The sequence below is a fragment of the Nelumbo lutea genome, chromosome 6 (assembly GCF_056320005.1).
Source record: "Nelumbo lutea isolate HS-2025 chromosome 6, American lotus-T2T, whole genome shotgun sequence".
NCBI classification, from domain to species: Eukaryota; Viridiplantae; Streptophyta; class Magnoliopsida; order Proteales; family Nelumbonaceae; genus Nelumbo; species Nelumbo lutea.
Window position 1 is genome coordinate 16,004,003 of NC_142689.1, and position 21,777 is coordinate 16,025,779.

The 21,777-nt window shown below is 37.5% G+C and overlaps 1 protein-coding gene across 7 annotated transcripts in view; it reads right to left on the bottom strand.

The window, feature by feature from the left end:
• Positions 1–21,777, bottom strand: part of LOC148847581 (exocyst complex component EXO70A1-like) — a 61,374-nt gene that overhangs the window by 23,556 nt on the left and 16,041 nt on the right. For 4 of the 7 annotated variants that reach the window (XM_088949771.1, XM_088949768.1, XM_088949772.1 and 1 more), the window contains exons 6-8: positions 15,524–15,662; positions 15,189–15,401; positions 2,304–2,509 (exon numbers count right to left, since the gene is read on the bottom strand). In XM_088949771.1, coding sequence (XP_088805897.1) covers positions 2,304–2,509; positions 15,189–15,401; positions 15,524–15,662 — 558 coding nt within the window. Of the gene's footprint in view, positions 1–2,303; positions 2,510–8,290; positions 8,447–15,188; positions 15,402–15,523; positions 15,663–21,777 lie in introns of all 7 variants that reach the window. The other 3 variants (XM_088949767.1, XM_088949765.1, XM_088949766.1) reach the window with 1 other exon arrangement.

The following is a 21,777-nucleotide window of genomic DNA, read 5'->3' on the forward strand; positions in this document are numbered from 1 at the left end:
ACTCATAAGCTGTCCAAACCTCTCCAATTATGTTCTCATTGTTGCTACTGCAATGGATTCCCAATCAGTTTGGGAAAGAGGGGCTGAAGAGTCTCCTGTAGTGGCTACATTTGCATTTCCCTTCTTGTTTCTTATCCGAGCAGGCATAAGATTTGGATGAAGCTTCCAACAAGTGTCCCTGGTATGCTTAAGCTTCTTGCAATAATCACACACCAAGTCCTTCTTATCTTCCCTTCTAGTCTCACTACTCCCCTGTCTCCATTCGGCTTAGGTTTTGTTGTACCAACCATAGCCGACTGGCCAATCCCAGGCTGTCTCAGCATTACATTCCTCCTACTCTCCTCTCCAGAGACAGAAGCATAGGCTGAGAGAGTGTCACACCCTCCCTAGAAAGAATATGCTGCCTAGCAATGTCAAATTCAGGGTTCAGCCTTGCCAAGAACTCAAAAACCCTATTCCTCTCTACCAGTTTGTGATAAGTTGCTGCATCATTTACACTTTCCCATACCACAGTTTCTAAGTGATCTATTTCCTGCCATAGGGTTTTCAGCATGGAGAAATACACAGCAAGAGATTTTTCTCCCTGTTTCATACTTATCACCTGGCTTCTTAACTGATAGGCTCTGGCTTCATTTTACTTCTGAGAGTAGGTTTCAGTCACTCCATCCCAAATCTCCTTAGCAATATTAGCCCATAGGAAATTTTTTGCAATGTAAGGTAACATAGAATTACACAACCAGGAAATTACCATGTAATTCTCTTGCACCCATCGGGAAGAGTTTGTATCAGGTTTCTTCTCCTCCCTAGTGAGATACCCTAATTTTCCACAGGCACCAATAGCCATCTTAGCTGATTGTGCCCACTCCAAATAATTTGTACCATCAAGTTTTATTGTAGTAATCATCCCAGACCCAAAAATATCACTACTACCTCCAACACCCAGCCCCACAATACCGATAGATTTCATCTCGGTATTCCAACTCTCCATTTTACTTCAAATAGTTCAACAGTAAGAAAAAAATAGATTGAAGACCTTCAAAAAATAATTTAATACCACACACATAGAAACCAACCCTTTCGGAAGAAGAAAACCCTAGCTGGAAGGAAATCTCTCTCCTCTCCACTCCTCCCAACAGAGAGAAAAGTGAATTGATCACTCTGGGAGGCCTAGAAAATTTCAGAAACCAAACCGCCCTCTTCAAAAAATCAAAAGAAAACTAACAATACCTAGGCGCCCAAGATCAGATTGAAAACAAAGAGCCCAACTTTTCTGGGACTCTTCCCCGTACTCCAGTTCTTCCTGATTTTGATGCCGAACAGTAGATCACCTTCCTGATGTCTAGATCCCACCAAAAACTCCAAGAACTGGGCAATCTATAGCAGATCGATCAGCCCTTTACTACTTCATGCAATCGGCTGATCTAGGGCTGCATGAGAATGCTTCAAGAAACCCTAGTCGATGCTCTGATATCAAGTAGGAATCTGCTGAATTAAAAAAATATGAAAGAGAGTAGTTTCTTGAAGAGAGAAGGAAAAGAGAAGGAGAAGAAGAGAAGAAGAGAAGTTGGAAAGAAAAGAGAGCAATAATCTGGCCGCCCCCTTCACTTATTATTTATACTAAAATAATAGAACAGTACAAAGAAAACTATGCCCTTATAGGGCGGCAAAACATAAAACAGCATATATAACACTCAAAAAACATAATAAAATTTGGACTCACATAACTACTATCGTCCCCACCTCCTATCTAACAACTAACATAAAACATCTACTCAAAAAAACATCATAAAACTAATTAATCTTCAACATAAAGCACTTTATAAATCCAACCCCACCCCCTTTAAAAAAATGTGTAAAGAAGATATTTCAAACCATAAACTCACTTGGACAAAGTAACCTTGATGGGAAAAAAATCAGTAATCGTTATTTTTTTTATGAGTAATAAAAATATCTTATTAACAAACTATTGTGCATGGAGTGGGAAAAAATCAAAGCCAAAATGAATATACTGCCCTCTACACCCAAAATAATAAGCACATTATAGATAATATCTTCACAGCAAAATCCTTTCAACTCAACGAGAACTAGAATCCACTCCATCAAAAAAGTCACTACCATCAGCACAAAGAAACACCAAGGTCTTTGCTGAACTATAATAGATTCTTCGGTTGCATATACCAACAAGGCAACAACAACAACAACAACATTAATAATAATAGTAATTTAGTACTATTTTATCTGAAATGATTAGTACTTATTGGAAGTAAACACTGAATATAAGAGTGCACAATAATATAACTTACTCAAACAGAAATTTCACGTAGTTTATTACATAGCTTGTCAAAGGATGAACAGTTCCATCTAAAACAGAAGTTTTTGTTGCATCTTTTTCAACTGCTTCTTCAAAATCACCAAAGGTCTCCTGTGCTGTCTGGGCCAGCTTCTTTGTCAAGCTCAATGCAGATTCTCGCATTTCAGTGCAAGCTTTACCTTCAAAAATTGTCTCTATCTGCCAATGGATAGAAAACTTAATCCATATTATTCCAAAGAAAAATGATTGTTTGGAAGCAGATCAAAATAAGCCTTACAATTTTTTTGTCAGGAAAAAAATTATTGTAAGTACCTCCCCAGAATACAAGACACATTTCATAAAAGATTATAAAATGGACTCAACTGGACATTATCCAACAAAGGAATTATTTATGGTTTTACTCAAGGAATCAAAAATGGCAACTTAACAATGACCAATATGCACTCCATTATAATGGTTGTAGATTTCCACAGTTGTCACTTATCAGTATGTCTTTCATAATACCAATTTTCTTTCTTATTAATATTAAAACTTAAATTTTTTGATAGGTAAGGCTCTCTGTATGTGCAGGGGTAAGGTTGTGTACATCTGTCCCTCCCCAGACACTACATCAACAGGAGCCTCGTGCACTGGGCTGCCCTTTTTTAATAGAAAGGATTTTATTAAGAAAGAGAAGAAACAACAAACAACTTATATAATGAGCTTCCTACAGAGAGGTGCAAGGTGCAGCCTCAAAAACAATAGCAAATTACAATTGAGCCCAGCAAAGATGATCCCTATGCACCCCTTGCTTAATATTAAAACTTCAATTATCACAGGATACTGTTTAAAGTAGTAATAGAAGTTTTCTTATGTTTTTTTTTCAGTTTTATGGACTTAGTGTTATTGGCCCATAGCCCTACTTTAGTTTTTTATAGGTCACTTCTTATGGCCACCTTACTTGGGATGCTTTTTAATCTTACACATTTCCAGCATTTATATAAGAGGTGGGGCTCATTATGACCACCATAATTTGATTTTCTCTTCTTTCTTTCTCTTCTCCACCACCATAATTCTAGTTATTCATTGATTAATTGTTTCTGAATTATTTGATAAGACGATATGAGAGCAAGAAGAAGACTCTGATGAGGATAATGATGTTGACAGTGATCAGATTTAAAGTTGATTATGATCAGATCTGAACAATAAGTTACCTTTGGTCTTGTCCTTCCTTTTGCTATCATTTTTTGTTAGTTTTCACTCAGTTCTTGTTTAGTTTTGTTGGTATTTTTTATCTCCTCCTTATTAGACCAATTAGTTTTAGCTCTCTATTCAAAATCTCCATTCTCTTGGATTCCCTGTTATCAGATCTGGTTTTACAATAAGCAGTAAGCTGTGACTTTAAATAGCAATTATGGAAATTAATAAAAACTGTAAGCTAACAAGTTATTATATATTGAAATTTCATACTCCTAAAATGGTTATCATCTACCATCCTTAAATTGCATAATTTATAGAAAAAATTTGGAGAATCTTTTAGTAATTTTTTGATACATAGGATGATGTCCTAGGGACTATGCCCAAAAATGAAAGGGAAGTAAGAGATATGCTTCCTTCTTGATTGTGGTCACTAAAGATGGTTTTCTAGATGGCCATTTGGAATTGTTTAGTCACTCGTATATTTTTCAGAGGAAGTGATAGAGAGATTTTCTGTGAAGCAAGGGGCAAGTGACCACCTCTTCTCCCTCTATTCTAGCGTCAACTCATATTTGGACTATCCCTACAGTGTTTTGGCCTTTGAGGGAGTGAGTTCCTAGTCTGTTGGCTGATAGTTGTTGGATATATTATTCATTTCTGAACTGCCTAGCGTTAAATAATTGTTTCACGAATTTATTGAGGGTTAGTTGATCTCAAGAGAGAAGCTTTGAAACTTTGAACAAAAAATCAAGAAGAACCAGAGAAAGTTTTTTATTCAGTATACCAGATGAATTTGTTATGTCACACAGGTATTTCTAGTTTGCATGGATCCAGAGTGGACGATTTGGATTCTTGAAGTTTCCAAGGCCCCTCGAGTGTTTACAAGGATAGTCTTGTTTTACATGCTAAACAAGGATCAAAGCATCGGTATTAGGTATCGTATCAGACAACTCCAATACAGATACACTTTGGAAATAAAAATACAGAAATGCTTGAATACGCTAGGGAAATACATACAAATTCCATAAACACATTATGACATTAATAACACTAAATTTCATGTCAAAATAACCATAAATTATGTATGAATACATAGGAAATGTATATTTTAATGATATATGAAGAATATATTACAATTAATAAAGAGAGATGCATAGATTTCATACAATTTTATTGATAATAAATGCATCAATCAAAAGTCCAAGACACATTATATAGATTTTTACAAATTAATACACGCGTCAAAGCCATTATTTTGTTATTTTCTATTACATATGCAACTATTATATTTTAATTATTAAATCAATTATTTTTTTATTTCACTATTTTTACTTTTTAACATTAACAAAAAAAATCAACAAAATATTAAATTCTCAAATTTTTGGTAAACAATATTTTTATTTTTGTAAACAATAAACATGTAATCAAAATTGTTGAATTTCTAAGATACATACAGTATGTAAATTCATAATTTTTAATTATTAAAATAATTATTCCATTATTAATTTTTACTTTTATAATTTTTATGAAATAAAAATCATTTTTTTATATAAATGTAGATTAGTAGATTTGATAGACTCGCTTTAATATTATATTCTCGAATATTTTGTAAACAATGTTTTTATTTTTGTAAATAATAAATTGTTTCTATTCAATTTAAATTAAAATTATAATTAATAATTTATAAAAATATATAAATATTTTAAGATACTTATTGTTTGCAAATTTATAAATTTTTAAGTACTAAAATAATTATCCTATTATTAATACTTTTTGTATAAATTCCTTGAGATTAAAAATCATTTTTTGATATAAATGTGGATTTGATAGATTATTTATTCCATTACTTTATAATATATCAATTTTGAATATTATTCTTTTTAATTTTTAGTTGAAGTTGTTAAACATAAACATATGTATTTGTTTGGGTTGCATGTGGACACAAAAGTAAATAAAAGTAATTATATTTCATTTATTATCAAAAAAGGCAAGTTGGTTTAGTGGTTGAATGTCGCATTTAAGATTTGGGTATAAAAGTGACATGGGCTTGAATCACACTATAAGCCTTTTTTAATAAAGAGACGACACAAATGCATAGTATAGATGTGTTTCGGACTGATACAATGCAATACGTGTCAATACAAGCCTGTACCGGCCCAATATGCATGACTCAAGGGATCTGCCCTTGTTCACAGTGCATCCCATATCTGTATGCACCGATACCAACACAATATGCTCTATATCGAGTGTGTGTCGTATCAATAGATTTTTATTAGCAAAGAATCTTATTAATTAATTAAGAGGTAAAAACTGAATGGTACAACATATTGGTTTCAGCCCTCTCATGAGACATTAGCCATCCTCAATAAAGGTTACAATAGTAAAGGTGAGTAAAAAAAATCTGAAAAACTGAACCGAAAAATCGGTTAACCAAACCGGTCAGTTCGGTTTTGGTTCAATATTCTTAAAAAACCGATAGTTTCGGTTAACCATTCAAAAAAACGACGGTTAACTGAACCGACCGATATATACAATAATATATATTTATATAAATAATATAATGTTATATATATTATATTTTTTAGTTTTTTGAAAATCGAATAAAAGATTTCCATTTAGTCGATGCCTAGTCGCCTATCGTACCGATTTATTAGCTGCAGTCTATGAGTCTAATAGACTTTCAGCCTTAAGGTTCAAGTTTGAATTGAAAGCCCGGCAGTCTACCTCTGCCAAAGTGCCAGATTGGTAGTCCTCTTTTGTCTTTCCCAGACTGCCAACTCTTTTTCTCAGCTTTTTCTTTTTCTCTCTCTCTCTGTCATTTCTCTCAGTTTTTTCTTCTCTCGCTTTCTCAATTCTCTTTCACTCTAGAGGTCGTGCGGCCCACGCCAACCACCAGCACGGCAATGACGGTCGCTGCCTCGTTGGCAAGCAAGCACCAACGGTTCAACCAATCCGGCAAGCAAGCACCAACTCTCTCACTCTCTCAGTTCTCTCTTCTCTCTCTCACCTCTCTTCTCTGCGTCTCCGCCAGGCACCAGCCGCACCACCTCTCGGTCTCTCGTTCAGGCAACACTTGTCGGCAACCACCGGCACCGACAACCACCAATGGCACTAGCAGTCCGGCACCAGTTTTAGTTTTTCTTTATTTTAAGTGTATAAAAAAACCAAAAAACTGAACCACGGTTAACCGATCCACATCGGTTCGGTATCGGTTTGCATATTTAAAAAACCGATCAGATCAGTTCGGTTTGAAAAAAATACCCCACGGTTCGGTTAAACCCCTATACAATAGTACCCAAAAACAATTGCTGTCTAATTTTTCTGGAACAAAGTTGCAGTAGTACCCAAAACATCTGCTGTCTATAGACCCCTTGTTTTGCTAGAGTTTCAACCATCCCATTTACAGTCCTTACCCAATTGAACGAAACATTCAGCTCCTGTGACAGGTTCTCTATTTCCCTAAAAGCATGCCTATAGATCCATGGCACTTGATGCTTACTTCTGGGTCAAGAAGCAACCAGTTTTGAGTCTCCTACTTCCAAATGTTGGAAATTTGATTGCTTTGCAAATCTTAATCCTTGTAGAAATGCCATCAGTTCTGCCCTTAATGAGTCTCCCAATCCTGAAGTTCCCAAAAACATGGCCAACACTCTGCCTGCACCATCTCTAAAGACACCTTCAATACCTGCCAAACCGGAACCTCCCATGGAGCTTCCATCAAAAGTTAATTTAATGCTATTAACAATTGGGGGTTTCCACTCCATAAACACTTTTTTCCTTTTCTGTAGATGTATGAGCCACTTCATTCCATGTCCTTAACATATCATCGACCAAATGCATAGCTTTGATTTTTATGGCCTCAAAGATTTCCTCTTTTGATCTACTCTTCTCATAGAAGATCCATCCATTCCTTTTCCTCCCAAATAGTCCACACTACTGCTGCCCTCACTGCCTTCCACATAATTCTCTCTTTTTTGGTTTTCCCAGGAAGCTTGGTCTGAAGAGGCTAGCTACATCCTGTGGGGTATACCATCTGCCACCAAAAAGAGAACAGCAACATACCCAAATACAAAGCACAAGGGGGCAAAATAGCAATAAAGTATATGAGCGAGAAGCATTTGCTTGGCCTTCTCTTTTGAAGCATATCACGTGTTTACCTTTCCAAGATAGACTTCTCAGTACAAAGCATGGATTTTGTGAGGGATAGGCTTGCTCCAGATCTCTTTCACTGGGAAATTCTCCCCCAAGGTAATAGGCAATAAAAGGGCATTGAAAAAGGAAGCACAAGTGAACACACCATTTGGAATAGGAGACCAAACACTAGTGTCCTCCACTGATTGATCCAGAAAATCTAGATTAAGGGAGTTCACATCTCAGCCCCACAGCGTTCTGCCCCACAACACCCCACAACACATCCCCGCCGTGTATTGGGAACATCTCCCGATGATAATACCAGAACCGATGATGTCATCATCGGGAGATGCTCTCAATACACGGCAGGGATGTGCTGTGGGGGTTGTGGGGGCGGAGATGTGACTCCAGATTAAGGTTGTCCAACAATTGAATGAGGGCTTCACAGTCACTGTCCCTTAATCCTCTTCTAAAACCAAAATCCTAATTTGCCCTGGAATGAGAAAAGGTGACAAAACTCGAAACAGGTAGTAGTTTATAATCAGACAAGGAATAAAGGCTAGGGAAAGCAAACTTGAGAGAAGACTATGTCAACCAAAGATCCTCCCAAAATAATACCTCGGTACCACAACCCACATCAAAACAAGTGAAGCTAATAAAAGTTGGATATACCTCTTGTATTGATTTCCAGGGAGAAAGTGAAGTTGAAGGAGTTGTCTTTGCATCCCAACCATTGTTCAAGATCCCGTGAATGATTACAATTACCTTATGCCAAAGCCTTTCCCTTTCCATTAGAAACCTCCATAGCCATTTAAGAGTTCTGTATTTCTGCACATTAAGTTCCCTTTTTTTTTTATCAATAACAACAGCTTCATTAATATTAAAAGAAAAGAGAGATTATGGATACAAGAGGGGAGAGAAAATATCTTAGCTCCCCAATAACAGGCACATTAAGTTCCCTATTCCAAGCCCTCCCTACTCCTTAGGTCTGCTTACTTGCTCCCACTTCACTAAATGGTCCCTCTTCTCATCCCTTGGCTCCCAAAGGAATTCCCTCATGAATTTCTCTAGCTGGTCCGCTATCCTAGCTAGAATCCTAAAGGTGGAGAGGAAGTATATTGGTAGGTTGGCTAATGTTGCCCTAATCAAGGTTATTCTCCCACCCACTGAAATGTAATTCCTTTTCCACAGTGCTAGTCTTTTAGTGAATCTCTCAAGTACCAGTTTCCAAAAACTTTCTATTATCAATATTTCAATCCTTGATTGGGAAGAGTTCAAATGTTCAGTTGAAGGCTGGAGGAACATTAGATTACAAGACAAGGGGAGTGATTCTTTATCGTGAACTCGTGTGCTTCGTTGAAATGCTTGGTGATGCATGTTTCTAACTTGTTTAACTATTTGTAGCATCAAAAGTCTTTATGCCTTGCATGTATTAAATGAAATTCTTGAAAGGCTACAAAAGTTTTGAGAGTCTTGAGTTTTTTGTTATAGGTCCTTTTATTTTGTTATCAGAATATTGTATTATTTCTGTTTAGGCAAGCTAGTGCTAGTTTGAGGAGGAATGTTGAAAGTAGTTGTAAAGAGATTGGGCCGAATGGGCCCTAGTATCTTCTCTTGTAGTATCTTTTCTTTTATTGTTGGCTAATGGGCCTCTCTTAATGGGCCTGTTATTTCTTTTTTGTTTAATCTCTTTATGTTACTGCCTAGCTGGCCGCCCACTTAAGGGCATACTGGTCATTACCCTAACTTTAATTCTTAATAAAAAAAAGGGTTAGAGGATAAAGGAGAGATGATTCAATTTCTTCTTCTTCTTCCTTCTCTTTTCGCCATCTTCTTCTCTTGTATTGCTACTCTTACTTCTCTTCTTCCTTTTCTTCTAATCTTCAAATTTACACTTAATATTTGAGGACTGGTTTGCATCTTGGTATCAGAGCAGGTCTATTTCTTCCTTTTTTTCTTTTTCTTCTTTTCCCATACACCCTTAGGTTAAGAGAGTGTATGGAGAGATAGGTTCTCTATAGTACAGAGGATCTCTAGCCTAGTTGGTAGAGGGTTTGGAGAGTTTAAATTTGGCTGGATATTGCCAAGAAGCGGTGTTGTTCTATTGCTGCCCAAAACCCTAGCCGATTAGAGATTTTCGAAGGTACAGGTAAAGGTGAAGCTTGGGTGTGGCGCTCTGTGCTTGGGAGGTGTCTTGTGACTCCTAAAGGAGGGCGGTTCAGATTTGGAAGAGATTGGGAAGGTCTGGTAGGAGTGGCTGCATCTTCTCTCTTTCTCCCCAACAGTTGGACGGAGTAAAACCCCAGTTTTCAAGCATTTGGGTTCTGATTTGACTTCAAGTAAGTTTATACAAACAAAATTTCTGGTTCTTTGATTTTTCGTTCAATTAATGGAGCCATACGGAAGTGAGTTCAAGCAAGTGCCGGTTTCAGGCCTTGGCTTGGTAGATTCCGTTTTGACTGGTGTAACCACAATCAAGCTAGATGGGACAAATTATCTTGCTTGGGCACAGTCTATAAGAATTTATGTCTGTAGTAGAGGAAAACTCGGGTATCTCATAGGTAGTAAAGTGAAACCCAAAGAGACAGACCCTGAATTTGAAAAATGGATGCAAGAGAACTATACTGTCATAGGATGGTTGGTCAATTCTATGCAACCTCACATAAGTCAGCACTATCTCTAGATGTCTTCGGCTAAGGAGATATGGGACAGTGTTACTAAGACCTATTCACAGAAATTGAATGTAGCCAGAGCATATAAGTTGAAAAGTGATGTGAAGAACCTAAGACAGGGGGAGAAGAGTGTAGCAATCTACTACTCTATACTGAAATCCCTATGGCAAGAAATTGATGTTATGGAAACATTTGTATGGGAGAGTAAGAATGATGCTGAAATGTATAGGAAGTTGGTGGAGAGAAATAGGGTGTTTGAATTTCTCACTGGACTCAACCCTGAGTTTGACATCATTAGGCAAAATATCCTGGCCAGAGATGAGGTTACTCTTTCACAGGCATATGCTATGATAAGTAGTGAGGAGAGTAGGCGGCAGGTTCAGTTGCAGGGTCCACCTACAGAACACTTTGCACATGCTGGAATAAAGCCAAAGGGTCCTACTGAGAAAAAGGAGCAGATATGTGAATATTGTAAGAAACCGAGACATACAAAGGACACTTGCTGGAAGCTTCATCCTGAGCTTCTCCCTGATAGGTTTAAGAATAACAACAGCTCTAAGAAGGGCAATCGGGTAGGAAATCCTAAGACAGCTAACGTTGCTACAGTACCTGAAGAAGGAAATAAGGAGTGAATAAAAATCAACCATTGAGCAGTTGGCAGCAATGAAGGCGGATTTTGAAAAGTATGGGAGGCTCCTAAATCACTTGGAAGCTACGGTTTCTTCATCTCACCCTTCTAACAACACATCATCTTCATCAGGTATTCGTGCTTCTGCAAATCATGCTTCAGTTTCAGATAATAATAAAATCCCTTGGATTATTGATTCTAGTGCATTAGACCATACAACCAGCCTGTCTAATCTCTTCTGCTCATACCACCTTCTCTCTGGCAAAGAGAAAATATTCCTTGCTAATGGGTCTCTTGCTCCCATCTTTGGTAAAGGAGATATAAAGACCTCTGACACCCTTTATTTATCCTCTGTCCTTCATGTCCCTAAACTTAATACAAACCTTTTATCTGTTAGCAGCTTAACTAAATCCATGAATTGCAGCATAACCTTCTTTCCCATTCATTGTGTTTTTCAGGACCTGCAATCTCAGAGGATGATTGGGAGTGGCCATTAGGCGAAGGAATATACTTGCTGGATACACCAGATCGAGCTTTGGGACCACCTCATGGAGTTGCCTTAGAGTCTATTGTTAACAAAATTTTGTTGTCACCTTCGATTTGGTCATTTGTCATTTTCTGCTTTGAGTCATTTGTTTCCAGATATGTTTAAGGGAGTGTCTTTATCTAGTCTTCATTGGGAGTCGTGTGAAATGGCAAAGCATTGTAGACATTCCTATTCAGTAAGCAATAAAAGATCTATTTCTCCTTTCCATATTGTTCACTCTGACGTGTGGGGTCCATATCATTTGCCAACTATGGGGGGTTACAGGTACTTTATCCTTTTTATTGATGACTACTTGCGTTACACTTGGATTTATCTCATGAAATCCAGGGATGAAGTACTAGTTATTGTGCAAAAATTTCATGAACTCATCCTCACCCAGTTTAAAACTCGTATCAAAATATTCCATTTTGATAATGCTAAGGAGTATTTTGAGGGAACCCTCTCCACCTATCTTGAAACTTTTGGAGTTATTCATCAAAGTTCTTGTTCCTACACTCCACAACAAAACGGGGTGGCGGAAAGGAAGAACAGACATGTGGTTGAAGTTGGAGATCCCTCTTGTTTGCATCCCATGTTCCTATTAAATTTTGGGGAGATGTTGTTCTTACTGCTACTTTTTTATCAACGTATGCCCTCCCAGGTCCTTGACTTTAAAACTCCCTTTAGCCTTCTCTTCCCGGATGAGGATATCTTTCTCTTCCTCTCCATGTTTTTGGGTGCACTTGCTACGTGCATATTCACAGTCATCAAATGCACAAGTTTGAACCTAAGGCTCATAAATGTGTTTTTCTGGGATATGCTTCCACACAGAAGGGATATTGTTGCTTTGATCTAGTTCGTGGCACCCGTTTTGTATCTCGGGATGTCACCTTTGCTGAGTTGACTCCTTTCATTAGAATTCCTCCTTAAAGGGAGAAATCTGAAGAGCCCTTTGCTATGTCTCCAGCTGTTCCTCTTCCCATTCCTCTTGAGTCCTATCATGAGGTGTCCACTTCTACCACTGGACCTACCTCCGATATTCCTATTCCTCCTCCTCCTCCACCTCATTCTCCTATAATAACTCCTCCTATTCTCCAAAGGTGGTACCAAAGGCAGAGATTCAGACATGGGCAGGTTGTTTCCACTCCTTCAGAAGAGCCTCTTGCTCCTCCCATCATTCCTGAGGTAACAGGTCAGCCTTCTTCTGACCCATCTACAGCTTTCCTAGACCTTGACCTTCCTATTGCTCTCCGCAAGGGCAAGCGGAAGTGTACAGCCCATTGTATCTCCAAACACCTATCTTACAGCCTTCTCTCTCCTTCCTACTACTCTTTTCTTGCATCTGTTTCTTCCCATGTGATACCCAGGTCCGTACCGGAAGCCTTATCTCAACCTGAATGGAGGGATGCTATGATGGCTGAACTGGATGCTTTGCATAAGAACCATACCTGGGATATTGTTGACTTTCCTGAAGGGAAGGAACCAATGGGTTGTATGTGGGTGTTTACCATTAAATATCACTCTGATGGCTCTATTGAGAGGTTTAAGGCTAGGCTGGTTGCTAAGGGCTACACTCAAATGTATGGCATTGACTATCTTGAGGCATTTGCTTCGGTCGCTAAGATGACCTCAGTCAGGGTTTTGTTACCTCTAGCCGCTACTTTTGACTGGCCCCTACACCAGTTTGATGTTAAAAATGCCTTCTTGAATGGCGACCTGCATGAAGAGGTCTATATGTCTTTGCCTCCAGGGGTGTATGGGAAGGAAATGCAAGGCAATGTGTGTAAACTGCAAAAATCTATTTATGATCTCAAACAATCTCCTCAGGCTTGGTTTGAGAGGTTTAGGGCTGCTCTTGTCTCCTTTGGCTACACACAAACTCAATCTGATCATACCCTGTTCTTGAAGAGAAATGGATCTTTGGTGACCTTCTTGATAGTTTATGTTGATGATATTGTGGTCACGGGTAATGACACTCAAGAGGTCAGTAAACTAAAGAGGTTTCTCAACTCTGTATTTGAGATCAAGGATTTGGGAGATCTTCGGTATTTTTTGGGCATTGAAGTTGCTAGATCTAAGGATGGTATTTTCATTTCTCAGCGCAAATATGTCCTTGACCTCCTTATTGAGACTGGTAAACTTGGAGCTAAACCAATCTCCACTCCTATTGATCCTAATCATAAGCTTTCTGCTACAGATGGTGAGCTTTTATTTGATAAGGGGGTGTTTCAGAGACTGCTTGGGAAGTTGTTATATCTTTGCATGACTCGGCCAGATATTTCCTATGCATTAATTGTTATTAGTCAATTTATGCATTCTCCCTGAGATACTCATTTAGTTGTTGTAGAAAGGGTTCTGTGTTATTTGAAAGGTACTCCAGGGAAAGGTATTCTGTTTGCTAAACATGGACACATGAAGCTGGAAGCTTTCACTAATGTTGATTGGGCAGGATGTATTGATGATAAGAGATCCACCTCAGGTTATTGTGCTCTGGTCGCTGGGAACATTGTGTCATGGAGGAGTAAGAAATAGTCTGTAGTTGCTAGATCCTTAGCTGAAGCAGAATATAGGGCAATGACACATGGTGTGTCAGAATTACTGTGGCTACGATCCCTTCTAGACGAATTGGGGGTTGACTACGAGAAGCCAATGATGCTCTACTGTGACAACCAAGCAGCTATCAACATTGCACATAATCCTGTTCAACATGACTATAAGCACATTGAGGTTGATAGACATTTTATAAGGGAAAGATTTTCCTCAGGAGAAGTTTGTTTGCCATTCATCACATCAGATGAGCAATTAGCTGATATCTTGTCCAAGGGAGTTCCAAGAGGGAAAATGACACACTATATAAGCAAGCTGGGCATGATTGACATCTATGCTCAGCTTGAGAGGGGTTGTAAAGAGACTGGGCCGAATGGGCCCTAGTATCTTCTCTTGTAATATCTTTTCTTTTATTGTTGGCTAATGGGCCTCTCGTAATGGGCCTGTTATTTCTTTTTTGTTTAATCTCTTTATGTTACTGCCTAGCTGGCCACCCACTTAAGGGCATACTTGTCATTACTCTAACTTTAATTCTTAATATAAAAAGGGTTAGAGGAGAAAGGAGAGATGATTCGATTTCTTCTTCTTCTTCCTTCTCTTTTTGCCATCTTCTTCTCTTGTATTGCTACTCTTACTTCTCTTCTTCCTTTTCTTCTAATCTTCAAATTTACACCTAATATTTGAGGACTGATTTGCATTTGTAGTAATAGAAGCGGAATTATTGGCTGCTTTTAGTTGTTTTTCTATAGGCAGTTACTTTTCTTCCTTTCTTATGTTTCTTTTTATTTTATGGATTTATTTATTGTTATTGGGCCATGGGCCTATTTTAGATTATCTTAGGTTCTTTTACTGCCATCGTACCAGGGGCACTACTTGTGTAATGTTTCACAGATTTTCATTTTTAAACTATATAAGAGAGTTGGGAGGATAGTCATTACGACCATCAAGATCTGATTCTCTTCACCCTTCTTCTCATCTTTATTTCTCTTATTCTTCTCTCTTTGCCATTCTCTTCCTTTAACACCAAGATTGTGTTTATTAATTGATTAATTGTTGCTGAATTATCTGACAAAAGGTACTCTATGTTTCCCTTAGAACATAAAATTGTGGATAAACAATTTATTGTAGCTGAAGTTGGTCAATCAGTAGTTGGAGTGGAGAAATAAAAACTATGACTGACTTTATCATCTATCATACCTCTGACTGCAGTTCTCGCATTATCTCATACATGTCTAGAAGTACAAACAACTTTTCCGGTGACCTCTTGCTTTTAGCAATGGCCTCTCCAAAACTAAGAAGAATGGATACACTGTTTGCAGTAGCTTCAGCAAAACAATTATCCCTGAGAGAATCAATGCCTTGAAATATTTGATCAGACACTTTTCGTTCCCCAGCAAATAGCAATTTGACCTGTTTCAAGGTCAATCAGACAATTGAGACAAAAACAATAAGATAGCAAATATAATACCCAAAAAGCAAACAATAAGATAGTAATCATAAAACTCAAAAAAAAAAAAAAAAAAAAAGCGTACAGCAATCCGCATGTAATGGATCCAATTCCCAATTTTGGCCTCCAAAACCTCCCATTGCATCTTCTGTACATCATCTTTACTGAGTCTTTCCACCCCAAGCTTTCGAAGGCTTTGTTCCAGAACAGAAGCACGAGTATCCCTAAATGCCAACAAAAATTATTACTGTTCTGATACTCCAGAACACCATGATGAATATAACAGAAAGATACAAATCACTTTGAAATTATTCATATATATATTGGCATTAGTTACAACTAAAATGCCTATGCAATAAATATGATCTATCATCTAGCAACCTACCTAGGCAAAAGTCCAGTGACAGTGTGATGCAGTCCAGGAAATACAAGATTAGCATAGAATAAATAAAAGCCATCTGTGTAATTTTTCTATCAACAAGTACTTGTAACAGGATAAACAAAATAAAAGAGGATATGATACATAGGGAAACCAAGGGAAAATCTATGATACCAGAAAGACATGGTACTGGAAGAGCTTTGACCAATCAAAGCACCCCGTGAATTTTGATCAAGATCACCAGATTGGTCACCTCTTTTATGATATCAGTTTATTAGCTATAAGTTTTTCCAGTATCAGAGTCGAACCTAGAAAGAAAACGTCACAATCCTAGAAAATAATAGAACAAAGTCTAAGTGTGTGTTTGTGCATGTGGTAAATAATATATATATCTAAGACAGAAATTCTGCATACAGGTTTTTTATGCATTCTTAGACTTGTATTAATAAAATAGTTACTTGAAAAACTAGGAATCCTTCATCTTCTAAAGAGGGGAAGAAACAAGATTTTGCTTCATAAATTGAGGAAATGAGCTTCTATTCATGTAGGAATGCAGGTAAGTTCTCTTTGTGAAGTGATTCACTTATGTTTCTACAACCAACAACCAGGCTACCATATTTTCCCTATTTTGTACATTTTCTTTTTTTGTTTTTTTGAAAAGGTAAAGTAAGATTGTATTAAAGATAAAAAATAATATATAAGGTCCTCTGTACAAAGAGATTGTGTAATCTGTACATATAACAACCCCATGCTAAGGGCCCCCAAAAAAGTCAGCATTGTCCATGCCCATGTCAGCACAGAGCCAAGTCTGGTTAAATCTTATTGTATACATATTGTAGATTTCACGTATACACATATGCATGGATAATATATGTAGCTGGGACAAAGCTTAGAAGATGATGATTATGATGACATTACATGGATAATATATATAATTATATAAAGTTTATAATTAATAAATTTAGTATTTTATATTTATATAAACTTATTTTATATGTATAAGTTAAAAGTGATTAACTTTTTATTAAAATTTTTAATTCTTCCTTTATTTTAAAAACAATGACCCCTGGATCCAATTGGATGTGGAAGTGGCTGAATCCAATCAGAATCCAACCTGATCATGGCTCTAGCTAGGGATCATTAATAATGGCTTGGGTTGTTTCATAAAGGCTGAATTAGCAGTGCATATCATTTTGTCTTTTAGTGAATAAGTACAAGTGATGAGGTGAACTTATTAATGGCTGGATGGCATGTCCCTACTTAATGGCTGAATTATCTGTGCATATCATTTCAGAAATTGAGAGGTTACTCCCTACTTAATGACTTATTCAATAAAAGATAAAGCAGTAAGCATTATAGTTCAGCCAATTCAGCCATTACCAAACAGCCCCTTATGGTTCATCTTTAAGTGAACAAATCAGTAAGTAGGTTGCAAGCTCCTGAATGGATGAGGGTTGATTACTATACCCCAAATATTTCATTATATGGTAATTTTATCCACTAAAAGACAAGGCAATATATCATTCAGATCAGTCACTTCAGCCGCTATTGAATAGCCAGCCCCTTATCCTGCCTTACAATGCCATTAGCAAGTCTGGATGAAGGAAAACGGTTGTTAGGTTGGAAACTGGCATAAAAACCTTTAGTCAATCCAAATATGAACATGTGACCTAGAGAAGGAAGCTTTCTCAGCTGTTACCTTGGAATCTGCAGGCTCTGGATCAATTTTGAATGGTCAGAGCCCAAGGCACTGCAGATACATCCTGCAAAAGACATACACCCATTGTCTACCCACCAACCAAACCCCAAAAGAAAACAAAATAAAAAAAAATAAGGAAAATAAGAAAACAGTTAAAATTAAGGTTTCTTTTTTCATTATGATTAATACCACCAAACAAAGCATGTCCAGATACATCCTGCAGAAGTCATGTTGTTCCAGAACTTTTGGGAAGAATTCCAGCTCATAAGCCCAAAAATGAACTTCACTATGAAGGTAAGTTTGTCTTACCAGAAAAAAATATATCAAACATCAATTATTTTTAGGACAACATTTCTTTTTTTTTCTTTCTTTTGGATAACTATAAGAATACATAATGTAAAAAATGAGAAATGTACAATGTATTTTCTCCCTTTAGAGTATTCCATCCATACCCCTTTCCCACGTACTCTGTTTTATACAAATTAGAAAGTAAGATTACAACTGAGCCCAAGACATGCCATATTTGTCCCTTGCTTGGTTAGACCATCTACCAACCCATTAGCCAATTCATAAACCCACCAAAATCCTGCCACCATCCCATTAGCTAGTAGCCTAATCTCCCTCATGGCATATCTGTATCTCCATAATCTTTCGATGCTGCTCATTGACCAACCCACTACCACCCTTGAGTCTCCTTCCTTCCGGGACCACATTTCTGTCTCCTTGCTCCTTAACAGAATTTGAGATCCAAAAAATATTTTTTCTCCTTGTTTTGCTAGAATGATCAGGCTATTGATGCATAGGCAGGCAAGTTCCAGGGAAAAGGAGTGAGAAGAAGGGATTAAAGGTTGGAAAAGTACAAAAGGAACAGCATACTTAACAGTATATTTATACCATTGCCAAAAGGGGAAACCTGCACACTTTCTGATGATGCATTCATAATTGACACCCCCAGACACCAACAATATTCCCATACTCTTCATGTTACAGATCTCTGATGGTCTCCTCTTGCCTATTTCTCTTTTGATTTGAAAGTAAAAGGAAAAAGAAATGTACAAGGAAGGTGATAAGGAATCACACAAGAGAAAACAGCCCCACAACCACCACTCCAAAACACTCCCACATGAACAAACAAAACTCACTGCAAAATGCAAACAACACCGCCCTAATGAAAGGACAAGTACACCAAACCACAACCAAACAAAACATCTCTCCCCAACCTTTAACAACAAGCAATAACTAGAACCCAAAGAAAAACATCCCATGTTTTCAAAAGAAACCACCTAACCCGCTGCATAAGAAATTGCTCCACTATGCGCCTCTGTTTCTCTTGTTGATCTTTCTCAGTTTCTACACCATTTTATTAGGACCAACCCCAAATAGACCCCCTTTAAGCCCAGCAAAAACCTTCAAAACTTGAATTGCCCTTTGAATTCTTTGACCCTTAAAACAACTAACCGCGTTAGTAAACTTTTCTGAATCAAAAGTTGGGCATTGGGAGGATAGAGGGTGGGACGAAGAAGGGGGTGAGGAGGTGTTGCACGAGGATCTGTGAAGGGTTAAATATCAAACTGTCAGAAGGAGTATGGGAAGAGGGGATGGAGGATGAGAGTGCTAAGCTGGATTGAAAGAGGTAAGAGGGAGAGAATTGGGAGAACAGCGATGGGAATTTAATTAAAAGTCTGAAGAAGTTCACAGAAGGGGAAGGAGGAGAACCATGGAATGAGGATGGAGACAAGCAGAAAGAAGTGTTTGAAGGAGTCGATTAATAATTTGGGGAGAGTGTGGAGATACGTGCATCTGCTCATGTGCTTTGTGGAGGTTTAAACGTTTCTTTTGAGATGTTTGTAGTATTTGGTCTATGAGTCTATCATTCTCTAATGATGTTTCAGGGTGCTGCGTCATTACCCTCTGATGTTTGTATTAAGTTCCCTATTTTTATTTTAATGAATATTTTTCTTTTTACTCTTCAAAACCTTTTCTGAATCAAACTTGTCGGAAATCTTCATTCAACCTATAAATCTAACAGCCTCCTCTTGCTTCATGGGGCTACACAATGGGCCCATCCCCAGCACCCACAACCCCCCCCCCTTCCGGTGACCAACCTGGGTGAAGGCCAAAATCAAAATCAATCCCAAGTCTCCCCTACAACCAGCCACTGAGCCAGTTGGTACCTTCATCTATGACGGTCTCCTTTCCTTTCCCTTTTCATAATTCAGAAGATCAGGTTATCTTATTTTTTGAAAACTAGACTACATCAAAACAACTGTAGACCAAGGCACTGTACAATGAGGATCTGTCAATGGATTATAAAAGTCAGATATGGTCTCAATCCCTAAACCACTTGCCCATAAATGACTATCCAAATACACAGAAGAGTATTCTGGGTATGCAAGCATTCACTGAGATCTGAAGGGTAAGGAAAGAGCTTTGTGTCAGTTGGAACTCCAAGCATGTACCCAAGACAACAAAGACAAGATCAGAAGAAGGCTGCAATTGGGTGGCATTCCCATTCCTTGCTAGTTAGTAAGGAAAAGATCCCAGTAGCCAAGCATAGAAGATCACAGATATATAACTAGTTACGTCCTATGGTAATTTGATGGGACTGGATGTATCTTATTTCTTTCCTTTGTAATTATATAATGCTTTGGGGGAAAGCTGGAGGAGTTGGGCTCGTTAAAAAACTTAAGCTGAGCCCAACAAAAAATGGGGCGGGTCTTAGAATTTGGTGGGCCTTCTTTTAAGAGGGGAGATTAGAGTCATGTCACCCACTTAAAAGTCACGTGGGCCACATTAGAGAGGCAATCATGGATGGTAATTTAGGTCCATCATCATTCCTTTCAAAACTCCCTAGCCACTCCGCGAATCAGGGGCAGAGGCTGAGTAGTAACACCCAGTGTTTTAAAAGCACAAGGACCATTTTGCACCTGAGGCAGAAGGCACAACATGTGGCACAGGCCTTTCAGAAGACACAAAAAAGCGAAAAAAAAAAAAAAGTAAACAAAATTTAAAAATAAAAAAAAAATTGCCATAAATTCAAACAATGCAAAATATTAAAAATATAAACTTAAGTTTTCAAATAAATGTTTTAAAAAACCTATTGTCTCAAATTAAAATACATAAACATAACATGTAAAACATATTTAAAATGAAAACTTAAAAATAAAATCAAGCATAACATTATAAAACATATTCAAGCATGTAAACTCTTAATCTCTTTATTTTTTCCCAATTGCATGACTTCAAATAGCCACCTTTCAAGTAATGTTAAACATTACTTCAAACACTGATTTCTAGGATATATCCGGGGGGGGGGGATGGGGGATGATAGGGAAAAGCCCCTATTTTATGTCAAAATGACTGAAAAAGAAAATGGTGCAGAGCCTCTGTTTTGCATCAACAAAAGGGGGAAATGATGGGGTGAAGCCCCTGTTTAATGTCACAAATGATGGAAAAAGAAAATGGGGCAGAGACCTTTGTTATTTTGTGTAAAAAGAGATGGGAAAAACGGCCAGGAGCCCCTGTTCTTGCAGAAAATATGAAGGTTTCAAAACAATAAAGCATAACCCCTTATTACAACAAAGAGAAAATGGGGTGGATCCCTCTTTTGCATAAAAAAGAGGGAGAAAATGATGGTTCAGAGCCCCTGTTTTCTGTGTAAAAAAAAGAATGGAAAAAATGGGGCAAATCCCTTGTTCTTACATCAAAAAACAAGGGTTTCAAACAATAGGGAAGAACCACTTATTACAGCAAGAGAAAAGGCAAGAATAAAAGCTGCTAACAATCAAGAAAAAGAAGATCAGAAAACGGCAATAGCAATTGAAAAATGGGAAATGTTGACCTTAAACACAGACTAGCAGCTAAAATGGAGCTTCATGCAGCAATGAACAATCATGGAAGAAGTTTCTTCTTCCACCCAAGCTTTTTTGTTCATTCATATATATATATATATAAATAAAAGTTTTAATAAGAAGAGGGTTAAAAAGTCTTTATCTTCAAATCACTGTTTAATAATAATAATGAATCACGATTTACAATTCAAACCTATGATTCATATAAAAATCGTACAACTTTTAAAAAAAAAGTTGATTTATGCATACGATTCATATTATCTTATAAACGATTTGATATGAAATTACAATTTGAATCATGAATCGTACAATTTTAAAAACATTGATCCATTCCCCCTCTGAGAGTATTCCTTTGCGGCGTTCTATTTGTATTTCCCATCCTAACCACTATGGGTTCTTCAACCCACCAA